Source organism: Megalops cyprinoides, chromosome 14 (assembly GCF_013368585.1).
Source record: "Megalops cyprinoides isolate fMegCyp1 chromosome 14, fMegCyp1.pri, whole genome shotgun sequence".
In the NCBI taxonomy this organism is placed as follows: domain Eukaryota; kingdom Metazoa; phylum Chordata; class Actinopteri; order Elopiformes; family Megalopidae; genus Megalops; species Megalops cyprinoides.
In genome coordinates, this window is record NC_050596.1 from 26,193,944 (window position 1) to 26,213,210 (window position 19,267).

The 19,267-nt window shown below is 40.9% G+C and overlaps 1 protein-coding gene across 4 annotated transcripts in view; it reads left to right on the plus strand.

Moving 5' to 3' along the window:
* The first annotated feature begins 629 nt into the window (after nt 1-629).
* Nucleotides 630-19,267, plus strand: part of ikzf2 (IKAROS family zinc finger 2) — a 29,291-nt gene continuing 10,653 nt past the window's right edge. The window contains exons 1-5 of one of the 4 annotated variants that reach the window (XM_036545278.1): nt 1,759-2,017; nt 2,518-2,598; nt 7,323-7,371; nt 14,404-14,493; nt 18,690-18,881. In XM_036545278.1, the coding sequence (XP_036401171.1) occupies nt 7,338-7,371; nt 14,404-14,493; nt 18,690-18,881 (316 nt within the window). In that variant the 5' untranslated portion in view covers nt 1,759-2,017; nt 2,518-2,598; nt 7,323-7,337. Of the gene's footprint in view, nt 696-1,758; nt 2,018-2,517; nt 2,599-4,748; nt 5,135-7,322; nt 7,372-14,403; nt 14,494-18,689; nt 18,882-19,267 lie in introns of those variants that run through there. The other 3 variants (XM_036545280.1, XM_036545277.1, XM_036545279.1) reach the window with 3 other exon arrangements.

The window sequence follows — 19,267 nt, forward strand, 5'->3', positions numbered from 1 at the left end:
ATGAAATCTGTTTGTGGAAATAAAAACATGTATTTTTTATAGTCATGATAATATAGCATTTTACAAAGAGCTATTATTTCTAGATGTAAAGGGACTATAGGCAGAACTATATTAACTCACCATTGTCTTATACTTTAACGTTTTATTGTTAAAACAAAATATGCAAATGAGTTGTGTCTTTGAAATATGATAAATACGCGCAGCGACAGTTGTATATTTACCTACATGATCAGTCCTAAAGCAGTTATTTTCTTGAAACGTTCAAAAATGTGTATAGTTATAGGGTACCTACATTGCCTAATTTTGCTTCTTCGCCACCCTCTGTGCAACATTTAGAAACAACTAATTATATTGTGTATATATATATTGATTATAATATATTGTATAGATTTTTAAAACATTTGCAACGCATCTGTAAAGTCCTGTAATCGATTGCCGAGTGCACGACGGCCGCTAGCGCGAGGGATCAGTTTATCTGTGTCAGACCAAGTTCCCAGAATAGCCTCTCGGTCTGCTTGTCTGCGTTTGCTTCGAAGATGGAGGAAGTAAGCTAGGGGATTAACTGTTGCCACGGTTCTGTTACAATAGAATGTAGTTTCATTCCACGAAAAAAATAGGAAGAAAAGACGAAATGCGCGCAATGTGAAGCTCAAAAGCAAAGATGATGGGATAATTTCACCTTCTGTCCTGTTAAGGTAAAATGAAAATAGATGTGAATTAATAACCAACTTCTGTGGCACAATGCGACTACCAGCGAATAACGATAACCACGGAAACGTTACCTATATACACTCACGGCAACGAACATCTGAAACTCAGCGTAGCAAGACGCAACCTGTCGGTTCTGCTTCCGCAGAGACAAGTGCGTCTCAACGGTGGACTAATTTTGTAGAATGACAGGTTGCAAGACGGTGATCGGATCACTTGTTGCAAACTGCATGGCTGCTCCTTGCTAAATTATGCCCCCTCTGATGCGTATGGTGTGTTCGAAGGATTTTCCGAACGCATATAGCCGGCATGATTGTTTAACATTCATTAAGCACTAGCTGTCAGTGATTAATGAATTCATATTCTGTGGCTACCCCAACTGTGGTTCGATGACACACCCCATTTATTTTAAGTTAATTTACTGTAAATACTTCCAACCTTTTTGGTGCTAAATCATCTGTGAACATAATTCACCTTAAATAATTTCACGTTCTCCTTCTCTAAAAAGCATATTAGATAGATTGATGAACAGCGGACTCGTGGCATGCTGGCACAAATGCAAATCATTTTGATAGGTTTGTATTCTCATGCGATAAGTACTCTGGGCGATATGTCGAAGACCAAAGAAATTTGGACTCCTTAGCCCATAGTCTTGGTTGGAGAATTGGTTCTCCCTTTCTCCCTTTTGTGGGCAATTCCTTAGAAACCGGTAAATCCAGTTTTTTTTTTTAAGTTAGCTAACAAGTTAGCTACCGCTTGTGTCAGCGTGCCAATATTTCTTCACAACCTAACTATCCCAAACATAACAACTGTTATACCAAACTCACTTATAATGCATAGCTAACTACCGTTTCTACATCTGTACCATCTTTTATATGTACAATATATATGGGAAGAAAAAATGGCGCTCCACAGGTGTGGGGGGTCTTGTGTTAAGTGGAAAAGTTGACGGGCTAGTTTGGCACAGAGGAAGTAACCCAGCAAATGTGCTTGAGGTACTTTTGTGCTCCTGTACACTTTTAGTTGGGGAACAAGCTGGTTTCCTGTTGCTTCTAGTTTGAACACCCTCCGCCAAGACTTTGAAACCACAAGTTTCTTCAACTTTTTTTGAAGCAGGATAGTTATACATAAGGAGGAGCAGGCAACACATGAAGCCACTGTTTCTTTAGCTCGAGAATTTCCCCCAACTAATTATTTTCTAACGTTTTATTGTGTGTTTTATTTATTTTGAGAAGGTGGGAGTGTGCTGTTGTTTTTCCCTTTGGGGCTGAGAATCGATAAACACTTGTTCGGGGGAAACATCAAAAAGGTAAAACATTTAAGTAATTACATGTTGTTTAACCGCAATGTTGTTCTGCAAAACCATATAATACGTTTTACAACAAACGTTATTCTCAAAACTGTTCAGGATTAGTAGATACTAACCTACATTTGAAAATAGTTTGAAAAAGTTACCTGTCAAAATATCCGCGGCTACAACCTGTTATCCACCTGCAGTCCTGACAGAACGGAGCAGCATGCGGACTGGCTCTATGCATTTAGTAGCGCAAAGCAGAAAGTCTGATGTCCACAGGTTTAAAATAGAAACATTAATGCGTGTGGTGTGCTCTTTAGCGAGTTGAGTTTCATCTAGCTTTTCTTACTTGACAATGGTGTTGATTTGAAACAAGTAATTTACAAGACGGGAATTTAAATTAAACGAATGAAAAGAGACAACGGGTTAGCCGATGTGTAACTGCTAGAAATACCGATATGAGTCAAAGTACTGTCTCTGCAGTTTCTGAAGTCGCAGTGGTGTTTTTTTCACAGCAAGGAGCCCGGACCATTAACTGCGTCTCAGGCTTGCTCCAGAGCAGCGCGCTGTGGGCACAGCTACTCTCTGGGCAGACCGTGAGTTTGCATTAGACGCAGTCTTTGCTTTGTCATTTCGAGTAACTTCCACTTTATATTAAATACTGTGTCTATTTTTTCTGCTCCCCTTATTTTTTTTTTGTTAAGAAGTGTAGAATGCTACCCCTGAAGATATATATATATATATATTATAACAGAACAAGGTTAAATTATTTTACATATTGAATCACATGGTAAAATGAAAGCAACAGTAATCTAGTTCCATTATTATTAAATACTGAAAGAAAATGACAGTGTGAAAGATATACAGATGTTTGACTCCACATGGTCCAGTAGAACATCAATGAGCCATAAATTTGGTCTCTCCTTAAAATATTTCCAAAATCACTGAACAAATATACAGTGAACTTATATATTAAAAATATTTGACTCGGATTGAAGACATGAGCCTTTGACCTCACTTTTTGTTTTGCACAATCGTGTGATCTAAGCGAAATCATTGTTAGTATAATTTCCAAACCATTTTTTTGAAGAGATACTTCATATGCTAGTCATGGTATGTATGTTTTATTGGATTGGATTGCATCACATTTTCCTATAATTAAGAGCTAGACTGGACTGACTCTTAACGAACCTCATGCTGGAGGAGACGTTATTAGTGTGCAGTCATTATACACCTCATACTTTATTCTCCATATGAGATATACAGTTTGTTGACTCATGTGTATTACTTATTGTATGACATGCATTGTTTTTGTGGCCCTGCAAAGAGGAATCCATCTTTCAACTCCCGTAACGTCTTTGTCTTGGTTTTGTAAATGATGTTTGCAAAGGACCAACAGTGTCACAGACCTTTGTGATTTTGATTTTTGGTGGAAACTGTTGGCTGACACGATGTGACTTAAAAGAAAATGATGCTGCCATCACCAAATAAGCATGGACAGTATAGTTGTCAGATGCACAGAGGTATTTGAATTTTATGCTGATAAATATTGTTGTAATGAAACTTAAAGTTTTATTGTTGAATCGAAATATCACTGTTTCGTGTGTGTAGAGTCACACTTTTATCTTTAATTTTACAGCGGGAAGGGTCTCATTGTACACCTTTAAACACATTTTTATCAGATTTATTTATTTTTTATTTTTTTCATTCATTCGTACATCCTATCAGCCGGTCAGTCAGGTGCTGCTCATCCATAAGGATTCATCTGTTGGATTAATGTTATACAAAGGGGAATCTGAAACACAGTAGCAGTGGAGAGGTGCTCTTACTCCTGGATTCCCCAATGACCTCTGTGTATTGAGCAATACAATGGTAAGGAGCTGATTTCTAGCATTATCCATTTTAATAAAAGCATTGGAGAAACCGTAATATATACCTTTTGGAATAAATGAAATTGGAATGAGCAAACAAGACACAAGCAGACAAGGGATGGAGATCGATTTCCTAAATGTTGTGAAAATTGCAAAATGGATGTATGTCATGCCTAAGTTAGTGTGACTTGGCCTGATCGGAGAAGAGCTCAGGACAAACAAGGTAGATCTGGACTTCAGGTAATCTGACCGGTCACTCGTGAACAGGTTCCACTTAACTGTAGACCTTTGACTTTACGGAAATAAAGAAAGGATAATTTACCTGAAAAACAGGAACATGTCAGACTGCCTCTGTTAAACAAGAAAAAAACTCTTCCCATTCATTTTGATCAACTATTTGGTCCTGCTTTTGCAAAGAGAAATGTTATATCCTTTGAATCAGAATAATTGTAATCTTATTCTGTCATGTAAAAGGAAGTTCACTGAGCTTCACAAATGATTTTGGTATAAGCTAAATGTATACTCATAACCATCTGTCCACAAATACATAAAATTGCAGACCTGTAATTAAATGAAGGAAGTTGCTTTTTTCCTGCAGGGGACTGGGTGGTTATATGGGTTAGGTGGTGGATTCTCACCTCAGCTTAGTTCTCTCATAGAGGTTTAATTTTGGCTACAGAGTCTTGAAGTCTGCTCTTGAGAGGACCTGAAACCTTTAGGTGATGGAACATTATCATTCTCTAGTTGTAGCCCCTATGATTCTAAGAATTGACCTGAGGTCATTACGCTACCCAGGAAAAATAGCCGTAGTGTTGCAAACACCCTAAATGCAATGTTTGAAATTATAATAACAATTGGCTTTGTTTGCTCAAAGATCTGTGTATATGTATGAGAGAAGATGTGTCTTCCTCACAAAAATGTAATTTTTCATAGGGTTTAACAATGCAATTAATGTATGAATTGCAATACAAATACACTCAATGTATCAATGTTAATCACTTATAGTCAGTGGTATCTTCGACACCAGCATCACTGTTGCCATGTGACTTTTTCACTTCTTAAATGGTCGATCAGCTCGATTCTGTTTCTGTCTTGTTGCTTGCCAGTTTCTATCCTGTCAGGGTAGGGGTCCGTAGAGCAGTCTGCAGGCTGACCGTGCAACAGACCCGCTCAAAAAACACCACACAGTTCTGGTGTGGAAGCACAAAGCAACCGTTGCAGTTATCACCAATAAAGCACTGCGGTTTGGAGGATTAATGAGGTAATCTCCTCAGACAGGAGGCCCATTTCCCAAAAGGCACATAACCAGACTGATATTTTGAGAGTATTGTATGACTAATGTTTTAAGTGTGAGGTCTTTACATAAGATGTCTGCAGGTTCGATGCAAATTTACAGGTGGTCTGGGGCGCTCGTAGAGCGACGAGACATGATGCTTTGCTGATGTGAAGAAATGCTTTCCGAGCACTCTCTGGTTTCCCATTGAGAAGAATGTCCACAAAACACGGTTTTAAAATCGTTCATAATAAAGGAACCATTTTAGCAAACATAAGTAAAATAATATTTCGGTGAAAATGATTTCATAGACTGAATTGAGGTGATCACAGAATTAACATGTAAAGATTAAATTAAAACAAAAAACGTATCTAGCCAACATACATAAATACATATACATGGTGAGGCAGCATTACACATGTACATAACAACTGCACATACTACCCACACATATACTGACCCTCCTGTGGTCTGCAAACAAGAGCTAAATGTGTTTAAACAGTGTTAAACGAATATGGCACTTATTCATACACTTAACGGAACACCTGAATGGTTGTTCATTGAGATCTTGTGTTGTGTGTGTGCATTTGTGTGTTTTATTTATTTAATTTTTTTGGAAAGTGTGAAAACCTGGTACACACAGCTTTGATCGGTCATGAAATGCTCAATTCAGACTTAAAGGCAGTTACCATTGGGGACAGGGCCCTGTGCATCACTTCTCGTAGTAATGAAGCTGAGCATTAAGCAAGTCATCAAAACAGCGCCTTTCAAGCAAATTGATTTTCAAATTCGAAACATTCCTGAGCTTTCTCTGATTGGCCCAGTTGTGTAAATTACCTAGACATTAATAGTAATTTCAGATAATAAACAGAAAGTGTGATAGCATCAGTAATAAAATAATACAGATCAAAGTCACTACAAAATCCTCAGAGCAGGAAAATCACCCTTTAGCACATACCCAAAAGGACCACTCTTATATGATCAGAAGTGATTTTTCTATTCAAATATATGCAAATGAACCCATATCCCAGGGGTGCTTGTACTATGGTAGTTGTACAGTTGAAATTGTGTAATTGTCAATACTTTATAAATGTATATTATGATGCTGTTTTAAATGTTTTCTGCAGTGTTTCAGACACTCCATTAAGTAGTGTGTTCCGCTCTGAACGTCTAAAGTTATGAATGATTTCAGAATTATGAAAACCTACCTGCTAGTGCAAAACAGCTATATTCAAATCAGTTATTCATTGAGTTTTTAATGTGTGCGTTCCAGTGAAAAGAATTTTCAGTTTTTCTCTGGGGTTTTTTAGTAATTTTGACTAAAAAGTGTGATAATCGTCACCATGTTTTAACTTTAATTCAACATTACATACTGTACATGTAGTTACCGATGGGAGAGTGTCCTGTTGAAGCACAGATGAACAGTTGCAAATTTACTCTCAATATGTTTAATAAAATCTGATGTCTTTTGTCGAAATATAAGTTCATGCTCATCTTGATTTTTTTTTTTTCTTGCATTTCAGCAGACTTAAATTAAAAATGCTTAAATGTATCTCTTAAATCAAAGGACAAAGGGCATCGTGGTTGGATGGAACGTACAGTAGGTCCTAGGGTTTACAAAGCTTCTGTATTTTATTAACTGACAGACCTGCAGAGGTCCAGCTGCACCATACAGTACGTATGTTCTACAGCTTGCTCTCTGTGGCTAAGATGGCTGTGATTGGCTGATGAAATGGCCAATGTTGGGATCCTGCACTGTGAAACCCACCCAACCGCCTCAGATGAATTGTAATTTGCCTTTCTGTGATCTAACATCTTTAACTCTACTTTTGATATTGGTTGCTTTTTATTAGAACACACAGACTTCACTCTGAACACAAGCAGATTAATTAGACCTTTTGTATGAGTTTTCTTGGACCACTGACTTCAATACTGATGGTTTCAAAATTGATGAGGATTTTACCCAATGCACAAACATACAGAGACTGAAGGTATTAATGTCTAGTCTTGTGCACTTTGCATGATATTTCTCTTCTCCCTGTCATTACAGTACCCAGTTCATTGCAATGTGTGTGTGTGTCTGTCTGTGTGTGTGTTTGGGCTGGTGTATGAAGCCACTTTTCTACAGATGCAAAGGTGTCTTTGATAATCGGGTGTTTCTCTTTGATTCCTACAGCCCTGCCCCCTGACTATGGAAACAGAGGTTGCAGATGGCTATCTGGCGAGTAAGTTAAATTTTAAATAATTTCTTATCAGTGTCATTGGCTGGTGCAAAATCTTGAGTAATCGTGATCAGCTAGAAGCAGTTGAAGCCAAAATATTGTTGTGTAGTGTAAGATTAGTTTTTGAATGTGTCACTGTCTTACTACCATACTGTTCTGCAACTCTATGAATTGTTAGATTGTTTTGTCAGAGCAAGGGACAATGGTATGGTTTGAGAAGGTTTCAGAAGCAGTATGCAGGTTTGATCTCTGAGCAAGCCGCACTGTAGGCAGGTTATGAATTGCAACTGTTGGTGGTGGTGTATTGCACTGTGGAGTCTTTGGTCAAAGTTCTCTCACAGATGGATTGAGCGTAGCTGTGTTTTTTCCAGTGGAGGAGGACCAGAAGCATGTAGGGCAGAAATGGTTAAATTATTATTTTTAATTGTTTAATGGTTTGTTGCAATTCGTTGTGGGATGCTACTATAAATCACATGACTTGTTAGTATAGCCTAGTACTCATATTTGTGATCAGTAACCTTTTGTAGGTGTTGTTTTGAAGACATACATGTAAAACTATGTGAGTTTGAATACTGTATGTGTGACCTCTCCTTGCCATAACGTCTCAGCAGTTGTTTATGACGGTGAGGTGCAGTATGACTTTAGCACACATGCTGCGTAATAACAGCTTTTTTCAGTAGTTTGGTAGGAGATGTAGTTGCTGCCTGGCCTTGTGTTAGCATGCAGCTGTGAACTAAGAATAGCTTAATCACCATAATATACTTTTTAAAAGAGGAGCGGAATTCTGTCGTCCTTCAGAAAAGGCCCAAACACATCGGTGCTGGTAGTGCCAAGGCACAGTGATATCACAGTGGTTTTGTATTGGATTAAATATGAGTACTTTATTGTAAAACGTTTAACATGAATTAACAATATGAATGAAATACTCTAATGTAGATATTGCTGTTCCTTTCCCCTTTAAAGTATTCTGCATTCTCTGTTTGAGGTTACTTCTGTGTGCTGTGCTGTGTAATAAAATGGGCAGGGTGAAGACAGGAACTTTAATTTGAATCATTTGAATTATTTTTGACAACCTTAGCTATTCCTGAACAATCTAATAAACTGCAATACCGGGTGTATGTACAAACAGTCTGGGATTTTCCATTAAGTTTGTTTAGCACATAAGTTGCCAAAAATTACTGAGCCAGAAGAGAAAAATCCCCTTTTAGAAACACACAAACCCTGAAGAAGCCATGCTGTTGTCACTCAGCAGTGATTTTCCTAATGTATGCAAGTGAACCTTTGGTCATTATACAGTGACCATGCAACTTATATGGTAATTGTGTAAATGTAAATGATTATATAGTGTTTTTTTTTTTCACGCAAGTAGGCTCGGCCACATCCTGTTCACGTTTCGGATACAGATGCGAATGCTGGATGTGCACCCAGCAATTGCATTTTTTTTCCTCCAGTCAGATGGCAGTGAGGCAGAGAGTGTTGGCTTCTCCACCTTAGAGTACAGTTGATGGTATATAAGCACACAGCCCATCAGATAAGTGTTTGTGAAAACACAGGGGACTTTCTGGTTCCCCAGAGAGGAGGCCTGCAGGAGAACCAGACAGGCGAGGAGGGTGGCTTTTGAATTTTCTGAGAAAAAGAAGTGCTTGGCAACTGTTCCCTGGGGAGGAGTGTGTGTTAATTGAGTAAGAGGATATGGTCATACATTTCTGTTGTCACTAGTGTTAAATTTTGAATTTTTGTATTTATGTTTGGCATGATCCAGGGTAAATAGCAGTATTAGTGAATACAAATGCACTGTGGAGCAAGTCATTGTGGAGCATACTAATTGTAAGTGAAATGCAAAATACAATAACCAATGTGGGTGTGATTCACAAATAATGCCACTCCCTATGCTATTCTATACAGAGAGCAGAAGAGTGGAAAATACAGTTTAGACGCAGTTTGAGTTACAAAATACAGTGAATCGAGGTATAGTATGCAATAATAGGTTCCCTACTACTGTTTATCCCTCCAATCCAGCCTACGTTAATGTCACAAAGCATGTTCAGTGTTCAATACCTGAGTTTAATTTCAGCTCTGTAGGTCCTCATCATACCATTTCATTGGAAATAGGCCTCCAAAACGCTCGCTGTATCACTAACCATAAAATTAGTGCGTGGTGAAATGTCCATACTGTGGAAAGCTTTTGGCCTTGTCTGTTTCCCACCAAGCTGTGTTTTTCATCCTGTCTGTCTGAACATGTAGTGGTGAATGACATTTGGAAAAAAACGAAGATCTGTTGTAGACCTGATAGGAGTAACTTTTTTGCCAAAGCAATCACCTTTGCCTTAGTAACTTCAGGCAAAGCCCATGACATTTCACTTTAACAAGGCTGCGGAGTGGGACTTGCAAGGGAAAGAAGTAGTTGGGGAAGCTTTTAGAGCAGGCTGTGGGATTTTACACCTTGAATCTTTCGTTCACTTATGCAGTTGCCTCCTGCTGAAATGGAGAAACATTTGAGGCCTCTGGGATATACTGACATCCTGATTCAACCCCAGGGCGCACGCAAAGTGACTTCCTGAGGGGGTGGGATGGTGGCACGGCTTCTCTCCTAAGTCACATCCATAATGTTATATCATGCAAGAGGAAGCTTTACCTCCTAAGCCTGTAGCACTGTCAGAATAGAGTAATGTTGTTAGGCGAACAGCAGTGACAAATGTGAAAGTAACAATGAAAAGGTGCAATATACTTGCAGTGTAGAGCTGTAGTGGCACCTCTTGTCTGTCTTCATGCCATTTTGATAATGTGCCTGGCCGACCTGATCAGTGAGAGTGAATTAGTTCTTGCTTTATAAACGACACAAGCGAAGCAGCCTGCCTTAAAGCGTGGTTGTTTCAAATCCACATGTAGAGCGGCACTCTGAATTAGCGCAGGGAGTGGAAAATTTTCGCTCAGCTGAAGATGCCGTTTTTGAAAGGGCCGTTCTGCTTTATGAATCCGATAAGAGAAACTGTATTCGGATCCTTTACGAGTGAACTGCTTTTGGCTCCCCCCTGAGAGTTGTTATCAGGAGGGTGGTACCAGGTGCAGTGTGGTACCTTCTGAATGCCTAAATGCCCCCCCTCACCCAATCCCCCCACACATCCCTCAGATGGAGCAGGCTGATACAGTACCATAAAATGGAAGATTCTTGCAGGTGTTTATAAAACAGTGTTTTGAGGCTGCATTTCATCCTGTCAAGTCCAATGATGTAAGGGTCCATTGTTTTAAATGTCAAAAACTTGTGCAGTTCATTAAATCAAGGATTTTTGTCTGATTGCCAGATTATTTGTCCAAAATTTCACAGTATATTTACTTTTTTATGTTCCTTCAAAATGTGGGTTTGACATATCAGGGTTATTGAGTTTTTCAGAGTAATTTTCAGTGTGAAATGGCTTAATTAGCTGTTAAGGGTACTCACACTTTGTCAAAAACTCCTTTGGGTTTGGCCATTTTTAGCCTTGTGCATTTCACCTTTTGGCTTTGGTGTATTATCTGTTAAATTTTGTCTAATTTGGAAAGTTCTGTGAACTTTGAAAACCCTGGATAGGAGATGTGGAAAAGGCATGATGAATACCATATGTCTTTAATTAGTAAAAGCAAATTCAATGACAGTATTGGTTGTCAGGAAAAAACAAAATGAATGCAGTCACCAATAAGGCATTATGACAAGAATTAATTACAGACATTGCATGGTTCATACCATTGTTTAATGGCTTGCTTCTACTATCCAGGGTTTTGAGTCCATGCATCCAGATATGAGTCCATCTGACTCTGCGTTTCTTTACATTAGCTGAAGGTGTATTTAGCTACAGAGGGACGTCAGATATCTATACCTTTTCACACTTGCCTCTCTCACAGTGGTAAATAACTGCCAAACTGTGCAACTGGTAGCTAGTCAGTGAAAAAAATAATAAATCAGTGGTTTTCCTTTCCTTGCCATTTTCATTCAGCTGTAGCTAAGAAGTAAATATACAAGACTATCTCTGAGGGGAAAAAAAAAACAATTAAAAAGTAATTTGTGTTTTAAGAATAAAACCAGCAACACTAAGAGAAGAATGTCTACCAGCTGCAGAAAAGAACATTGTTTTAATTGTGTTTTAATAACTAAATAAGCTTTTAAAAAACATTAAAAATCATTTCCAGCTTTGTTTTTAAGAAGATATGCATCAAAGAATTTAACCCAATCAATTTCTGAAAAAGACTTAGGTGTCAGCTAAAGCCTTCATGTATCGAGTGACATATGATGCTTTTCAACATATATTCTTAATATGTTGTAAATTCTATCGTATAAGATATGTGCGCTCTGGTCTTGCAGAGTTGTATTGGTAGAAGGGACTGACATGGTGACAGATGGATTTTAAAGGAGCTGTAGCTCAGTGTGGAGGATTTAGCAGGAGACACACGGTCATACAGGAAAAACCAGATCTCCTTAGAGCCCTCGAGAGCGTTCCCTACATGCCTGGTCTGAATGCTCTTTGAATGGGGATGTTTCCCGCACGGCTCTGTTCCTTTGTTCTCAGCCGTTGTGTCATTCTGCCTCTTGCCTATCCTTCCCACCCTTTCTCCACAAGTTAGACTGGCTTCTGTCTCTGTCACGCTACAGTATCTGTTGTGTTACCCTCCAGTGCAAATTATCCATGAAACAGTCCTTCATCATAATGGGGCCGTTGTGGTTTTTTTAGGGTTAGTTCAGCTTGGATTGAAATGGAGTAAAGAAGGTCTTGACCCATCTTTTTATTTTTAATTCTGTCACAGGCACCTGTAAATGAATAGCAACCGTAATTTCTAAGGTTATCGGTACAGCGATACATCACGCTCTGCTTGTGTTTTTGCTAAACGATGGCTCCAGTTTGGACTCGTCTGTGAGTTGCAGATTTCTTCTGGTAGCTCTTTTTACTGCAAAAAGAAAGAAAAAAAAAACTTTGGTTTACACTCAGTCTCCCATTAATTAGTACTGTATTTTTCTATGGTATGTCAAAACCAATAAAAATTCTTCTTGAAAAAATTGTGTTACAGGCTTTGTTAATTTATAAGCTGTCAGGGCAATATCGTGTTTAGGGAACAGAACTATTAATCAGAGGCTTGGAACTATGCATCCTGCTGTTGAGCGAGATACTGAACGTGATTTGCTGAAGTGATAAATCTCCAGCTTTAAAGTGGCTGGTGTATAGGATATGTCAGTGTAAGTCACCGTACATAGGGTCATCATCCAAACAAGTGGAAAATAAAAGAAAAATTATGATGACTTGTCAGAATAAACTCTGACTGCATTCACTCTGTAGTTAATAGTTCATAAAGGAAAGAAAACATTTGTTCAACATTCATGACTATAACTATAGCTATAAGTACCTATGTTTTAACCTCTGAGGGAATTTCTGTTTGTCCTCTCTGTCTACTCCGGACAGAGGGATTTTGAGCTGGTGTCTACCTGACATGTAAAAGTGGCCCCTCTGTCTCTCTTTCTCTCTCTCTGTCTTTGTCTCAGTATTACTCTGTCTTTCTGTCGGCTCACTCTTATCTGTGTGTCCATCAGGATGTGATATCTGTCTGTCCTACCTCTGTCTCGCTCTGTTCTGAGCCTGCATCTGCCATGTTCTCTCTCCACTCATAGCCTCACCAGGGTCACACTGTCTCACCATTGTTCAACATGGTCAGTCGAGGGGTCTCTTTTAATCCACATATGCAGGTGCATATATACTGTATTTTTTTAAGTTCTGAATTCAGCCAGATCCAGGCTCGTGTTCAAGACAATGTCAGTAGAGTCCTCAGCCGACCTGCCTCTGCCCACATGCCCAGGGCCAGCTTGGAAGTCAAGCTGAAGTCCATGCTGTCATGGAAAATCCACCCCACCGCGGTTGCTGAAATCTGGGCTGTGGATGGAACCGGTTGCCAGGGGATTGCTGGTTACCTGAGATTTCCTACAACCCCAGTGTAACTCGAGCAGGGCCCCTGGATGGTGAAACACCATTGTGTCTCCCAGCAGAGCGCTCTCAGTGGCCACCTGCCTGTCACATACTACAATACCAGGCACGCCTGCAGAGGAACGAGCTTCGCATTTGCCATTGCTAGGCGTTCAGACAACTAATGCGTTTCGGATTTAGATGTGCAACAAGAGCGATTGTTATCTCCTTTCTCTTTTCTAGTCTCATTGACTTAGATCGTATGAGGTGAGGCAGATAACCAAAATATTCATTGCTTGTACATAGGGCAATGTTGAACCTGCTTGGCCTGATGAATTTACGTTACCATGATACACGTGTCAGTTTTTCACCCAGACATTTCAGGTTACACTGAACCCTCTCCAGTACTTTATGATTTTGTCCGTGTATAGGATCTTTCAATCCCATGCCATGGTCTGTTTACAGTAATCTGCTCCGAATGAAGATATTGAATACCAGCCTTTGTTAGTGTCTGCCTTATTTGAAGTCCCCAGGGATGTGATACAGTACATCATCATGGTGGGGGGGGGGGGGGGTTGTTGTTGGTCGGGGTGTATTGAACTGATGGCTCCGAAGGGGGTGTAATGAGAGTGCTGATTGAGAAGCATGGGGGCTGAGGGAAGTACTGCAGCACTATCATATCCCCAGCCTTTCAAGGAGAGGTGCTGAGCGATCTAGGAGGGCGGGAGTGAGTCCCGCCCCCTGCAAGGACTAACAACAAACCCTGGGTCCTCATGATTACTGCCCACCACAATGGAAAAGCTTGATCACCAAGGGAGACAGATTCTCGCAATACCAGGAGGGCAGCTCAGAAATGCACCGGTCCAGTCACCAAGATAGCAGCTACTTGTTTTCAGGGAAATTTTGAACAGTGGAGTTGTGTAGGTATGTGAGACAGAGAAGCATGAAAAAAAGCCCATGTTCCCCCTCCCATCACCCGTCTCTGCAGATGACACACTGCAAGTACTGCTGTTATGTGTTTTATCTGGAGTCACAAGGACGTCTGTTCGAGGAGGTGGAGCCGTAAGCCCCCGCATCAGGAAAGAAAACCCTCTTGTTGGCTTCTGTCTCCTAGGTAACGGCGACTGCTCTCCCAGGAAGGAGCACGCAAGGATGCTGGTGGACCTGTCTGCAAACACCCCCAACGGGCAGCACTCGCCCAGAAGTGAGTGCTTGTTCTTTTACACCTGTCTTTCTGTCCTCCTAACATCTATTGCTAAAAGAGGCAGCACATAGGCTGAGTAAGGTTCACTGTTACTTTGTTATCTTTGTTGCAGTGGGGGGTGGGCGAACAACTGCAACTTCAACTGCAGGATTTGTGCTGGTTGCTACCTGTACATTTCTGTTCAGACGCAAAAATGTAAATTGATGTAATTCGTTTTTTGTGAGACTAGTGCATCATAATTACTAATTGGCGGGGAATATCAACCAATTGAGACATAGTAAAGGATTGTTTCTTCCAAGATCTGTATGCAGGAAGAGTTATGCTTGCTTTATTTATAGATGCTGCTTACATGGGGAGTCTCTCTGATGTCCTTAAATACTTATAGATCAGAGCAGGGCATTGTAGATCAGGGCATTTTGTCTCACCTCACCTTTCAAGGTGATGTAAAAGGTGACAGCTGGACTGTGCACTTTAATGGTGGAGAGGGTAGAGGTCATCATTGTTACTGTGGTAGAACGTGGTCTAGTTTAATGAGCCCCTATGGATCCGATCAGAGTTACACAATAGCAGCTACACCGCTGTAGACTGACACTGATGAGAGAATTGCTATCCAAATCAGAAGGAAGTGCCTTTGAGATTAGTTCAGCTGGAAGCTGAAGGGTCATCACTGTGTCTTTAATCTTGCACATATAGATGCATCCAGATGGCCAATATCTCCCTTCCTGTGAAGTCAACAGAAATAGGAAGAGCTGATAGACTATCAATGTGGAGCAAGTCATTGTGGAGAGCAGTGAAGTCCTCTGTCCCCTGTATCTGGTCCTGTGTCTAATTGATAGAGACAAGATGTGTGTGTGTGTGTGTCTGTGTGTGGCTGTGTGTGTGTTTGTATTGGGGTGGGGTTGACGGGGGGTGGGGTCACCTACCTGCTGTGAAGTAATGCATCCTCACCAGTGCATTGCCAGCACCTCTGATATAGCTTCTCAGCTATTCCAAAACCTTTGGGATGATGAAATAGCATGACATCACCACACCATTACAGCAATCCCCACAGGATGTTGCTTGTTTTCTGGAAGCAGATATTGAAGCAGCTAGACTTGATTCTTTAAGGAAACGTAGAGATGGAGACTGATGTCCTGGACAGGGTATTTTACACCCTGGGTATTCTGAGTGAATCAGCCACACCCCTATAGACATGTCACTGTATCCCAAAAGGGGACCAGAGTCCTCAGGCTTTTAGAGGTAGTCTTCAGTTAGCAACAGTTTTAATTCCTAATCACCATACACAGTGACATCATGCAATGGCCTCTTAAATTGTCAACCAACCTTGTGGTCTCAGAAGACTGGAGCTGCCCATCCCAGATCCAGGACTGTCCACATAATGAATGTTTAGCATGACAAAGACCATGTGATTTCACTCATTCAGCCAACTCCTAAGTGGGAAGAGAGCTTGCGTAAACTGTAAACCTGGTGCATCATAAAGTGATTAGTTGAATAGAGTTCCCCTATATAAAGGGCTTTAATAGTAGGCAACATTTTAGGTTTTCAAAGCTTCTACATGCCTGATCTTGCAGTTTTCTACACACACTGGAGAAGAAAAGCGTTTTTAAATCGGTGGATTCACAAAGCTAAAACACACAGCAGTCTGCATGTTTCTTACAGGAGACATTTTGATGTATTTTGCACTCCTAAAGAACAGGGGTTTTGATGAGCAGGAAGTGCTCACCAAGAGTGCTTTTGAGTTGCGCAATGTGGCTCAATCTCCTGGCTGAGGCAGGCACTGCTCTTGCATTCTGCCTTTGATCTTTTGGAGAGGAAAGAGACAGGCTTGGATCCGCCTCACTGTTGTCCCAGCAACCATTACAAGTTCAGCCAGCCCCAGCCACCATAGCCACATGTATTCTTTACAGCAGGAAAGAAAGAACTTCCTAGGTCGGCTGTTATGTTGCCAGGGTACAAAACTGGGATGGTGGGTTGAATTCCATGCACCCAGTGAGGTTGAATCCAGTTCTCACCATGATTTAATGTAAGGTTCACTGAATTAAATTTCCATCTTCCATTTTTACTTCTGTTGTGAGTGTATTGGGCAATTTATACTAGCAGTAACTGCATTAGTGCAATCATTAGTATTCAAGAATATAATTACATACACAGGTTCACAGTATGCATGGTGACATGCTCCCCCTTTGTGGTTTATTTGACATGATATGGAAGACAAACATATGGAGATCAGATCTGCAAGGGCAGGGAATTCCTGGCATAATGAGTTGTGTAAATGTGAGAAGGGCTGGAATGGATTTCCCTGGCTGTTTATAGTTATGCTAATAGTGTGGAATATATGGGTCTCCCCTCTATGGAATAGCACAGACACAGTGGCCTTGTGAACTGAATGGAGCAATGTGAGTGTGTCTAGGACTGCTGCTGGCCTTTAGTCACCTGTGTCTACCTATAGTTTGTTTTGCTTTAAATCTAGAAACAGGCCTGTCTGGATTTCTGTGTTGAGTGGGAGGCTGGCTGGGTTTCGGGATAGAGGGCTGGACTGTAGGGAGGATTGGGTGTGTCTCTCCCTATCTCTGTGACACCGATGATACGTCACTGGACTGAGACTCTGCATTCCTGACACAAAAATGCATCTGTGTCAGAGTCCTGGTGCCTCACCATTTAAATACCCAGTTCCCATCACCATGGGAATATTCACTGACACCATATGAAGACTCTCTGGCCCTCTGCATTTGAATACTCATTTTCACTCTTCTGTCCATACTGTCACTTACCAAGGTAATACTCACTGGTTTCATACCCACCATTTGTATGCCATGTAAACACATACTCCATGTATATAGTTACATATGCTAACTGACCCTCACCATGTAAACGTTCACTAGTACTCATCATATAAAAACAGTATCAGAGAAGTGCTGTCATTTGCTAAATGACTACAAACTTTCCCTCACTGTTGAAATATTTTAAGAAGCAAGAACCTTACTCTGCCAGCATCAAATCTGGTGTAAGTAGCATAAGCTTCCATGTAATGGGTTTCACTCTGCTGTTGTTTATGAATCAATAAAAATGCTTCAGTTGTTTGAAATATGACATACAGAGTCTGCCCACTTTGTGTGCAGTAGGGGCCCACATGTCAGCTATTCTGACAGGATACAGAAGCAGGATATCAGTCGCAAATCTAGTAAAAACAAACATCCCACAGTGATTCATGTCTCCAACAATCATTGTATGTATCGGATCACTGGAAGATAGCATGCATTGTTCCCTCAGACAAGACGTTGACCGCATACCTGTACAGTACTTCCCATTTAAGAAGCCTCAAGTAACTATATAGTCATAACCGTAAAGTAGTGGCTTCTGAAACAGTGCTCCCTCTTTAATGTCCTGACCTGATAAACACTCTCATGGAATACTTTGTACTACTGTTATAAATACGTCTGTAGCTTGTGTTAATACCTAGAATTCAAGAATCAAAGACAGGGTTAAAAAGTCAAAAACTATGTGAATGATGTTTTTACTCAACATCCAAATCACCTGTGCCCCCAAGCTGTTTACTGTATGATTTCAGAAGTGTGTCACTCAGTTGAACCCGAGGTCTGTACCAACCCAGCAAGGGCGCGTGTGGGCAGACCCTCCCAAGCGCTGTCTGGTGACTGACGGATACTGAAAGTGCTGAGGCGACACACCCCAGCCAGTCCCGCTCTTAGTCACTGCAGACGAGGCTCTGTGCAAGCAGCTGTGTCTCCCACCGCTGGCCAAGCGGAAACCCGCCGGTGCCCTGCACCTGCACCCATCCCACCGTCTCCCACAGGACGGGCGTCCAAGATGGGACACTCCCCCCCCTCCCCCCCAGGACCCCCACACTGCCCCCCCACACCGCCCCTCAGGGACCGGAACAAGACTATCCTCTTCTGCTTTTTTCGGTGTGACGAAATGAAAGCTTCATTTTCGTACCAATTCTCGGGAGACCTTTGCTGTCACGTAAACTAATGGCCAGTTTGGGGAGAAGCAGTGGAATAGTAGCCAGTAGCCAGTACAGCCAGTTGAGGACCAACCAAAAGACCAAGAAAAGCACATTTCAATTCATTATGAATGAACATCATTAAGTTTAATGATTAATTTTAATGCATAATTTGAAGCTAATTATGTTTCCTCCTTTGAAATCACTGAGGCTTCGTTTTGATGGTCTTTGACAGCACACACAATCAAGCAAGAGGAAGGAGCCGACGAGGAGGGGGAGAAGAGAGCCCCGGGCCCAGAGGACATGGGCCAAAGTGGGGAGGAAGGCTCTGGATTGGAGGAGCCCATGATTGACAGCCCCAACGACTTACAGGATGGAGGTGCAGGGGTTGACGGACGAGGTGACGCAGGGATCCGACTCCCCAACGGTAACTAGATCTCTAGTGTAACTTCAGTTTTCTGTGGGTAAAATAACACCTTTGCAGCCATTGACGAAACCCTTTCCTTGGCTTACTTATGTCCTTCGTGTCCTTTCCATACCTTTTCTGCAATTATAGCATGTCTTTGTCCATAGTATTTGGTTTTATTTAAGTTGCAAACCATCCACAGGTTTCTGTGTAGTGTGTTGGCTCAACACCTACATATCTTTACATAGTAGACGTGCTACTCTCAAGCCCTTTGTATCTAAGTTCTCACAAATAGTACTAACAGTCACAAAAGCTCAGCATTGCAATAAGGGGCCAAGCATGAATGAATTTATGAATCTGTGAATGAAGTGTGTTCATGTTATGTCCCTTGTTAAAGCAGACGGATA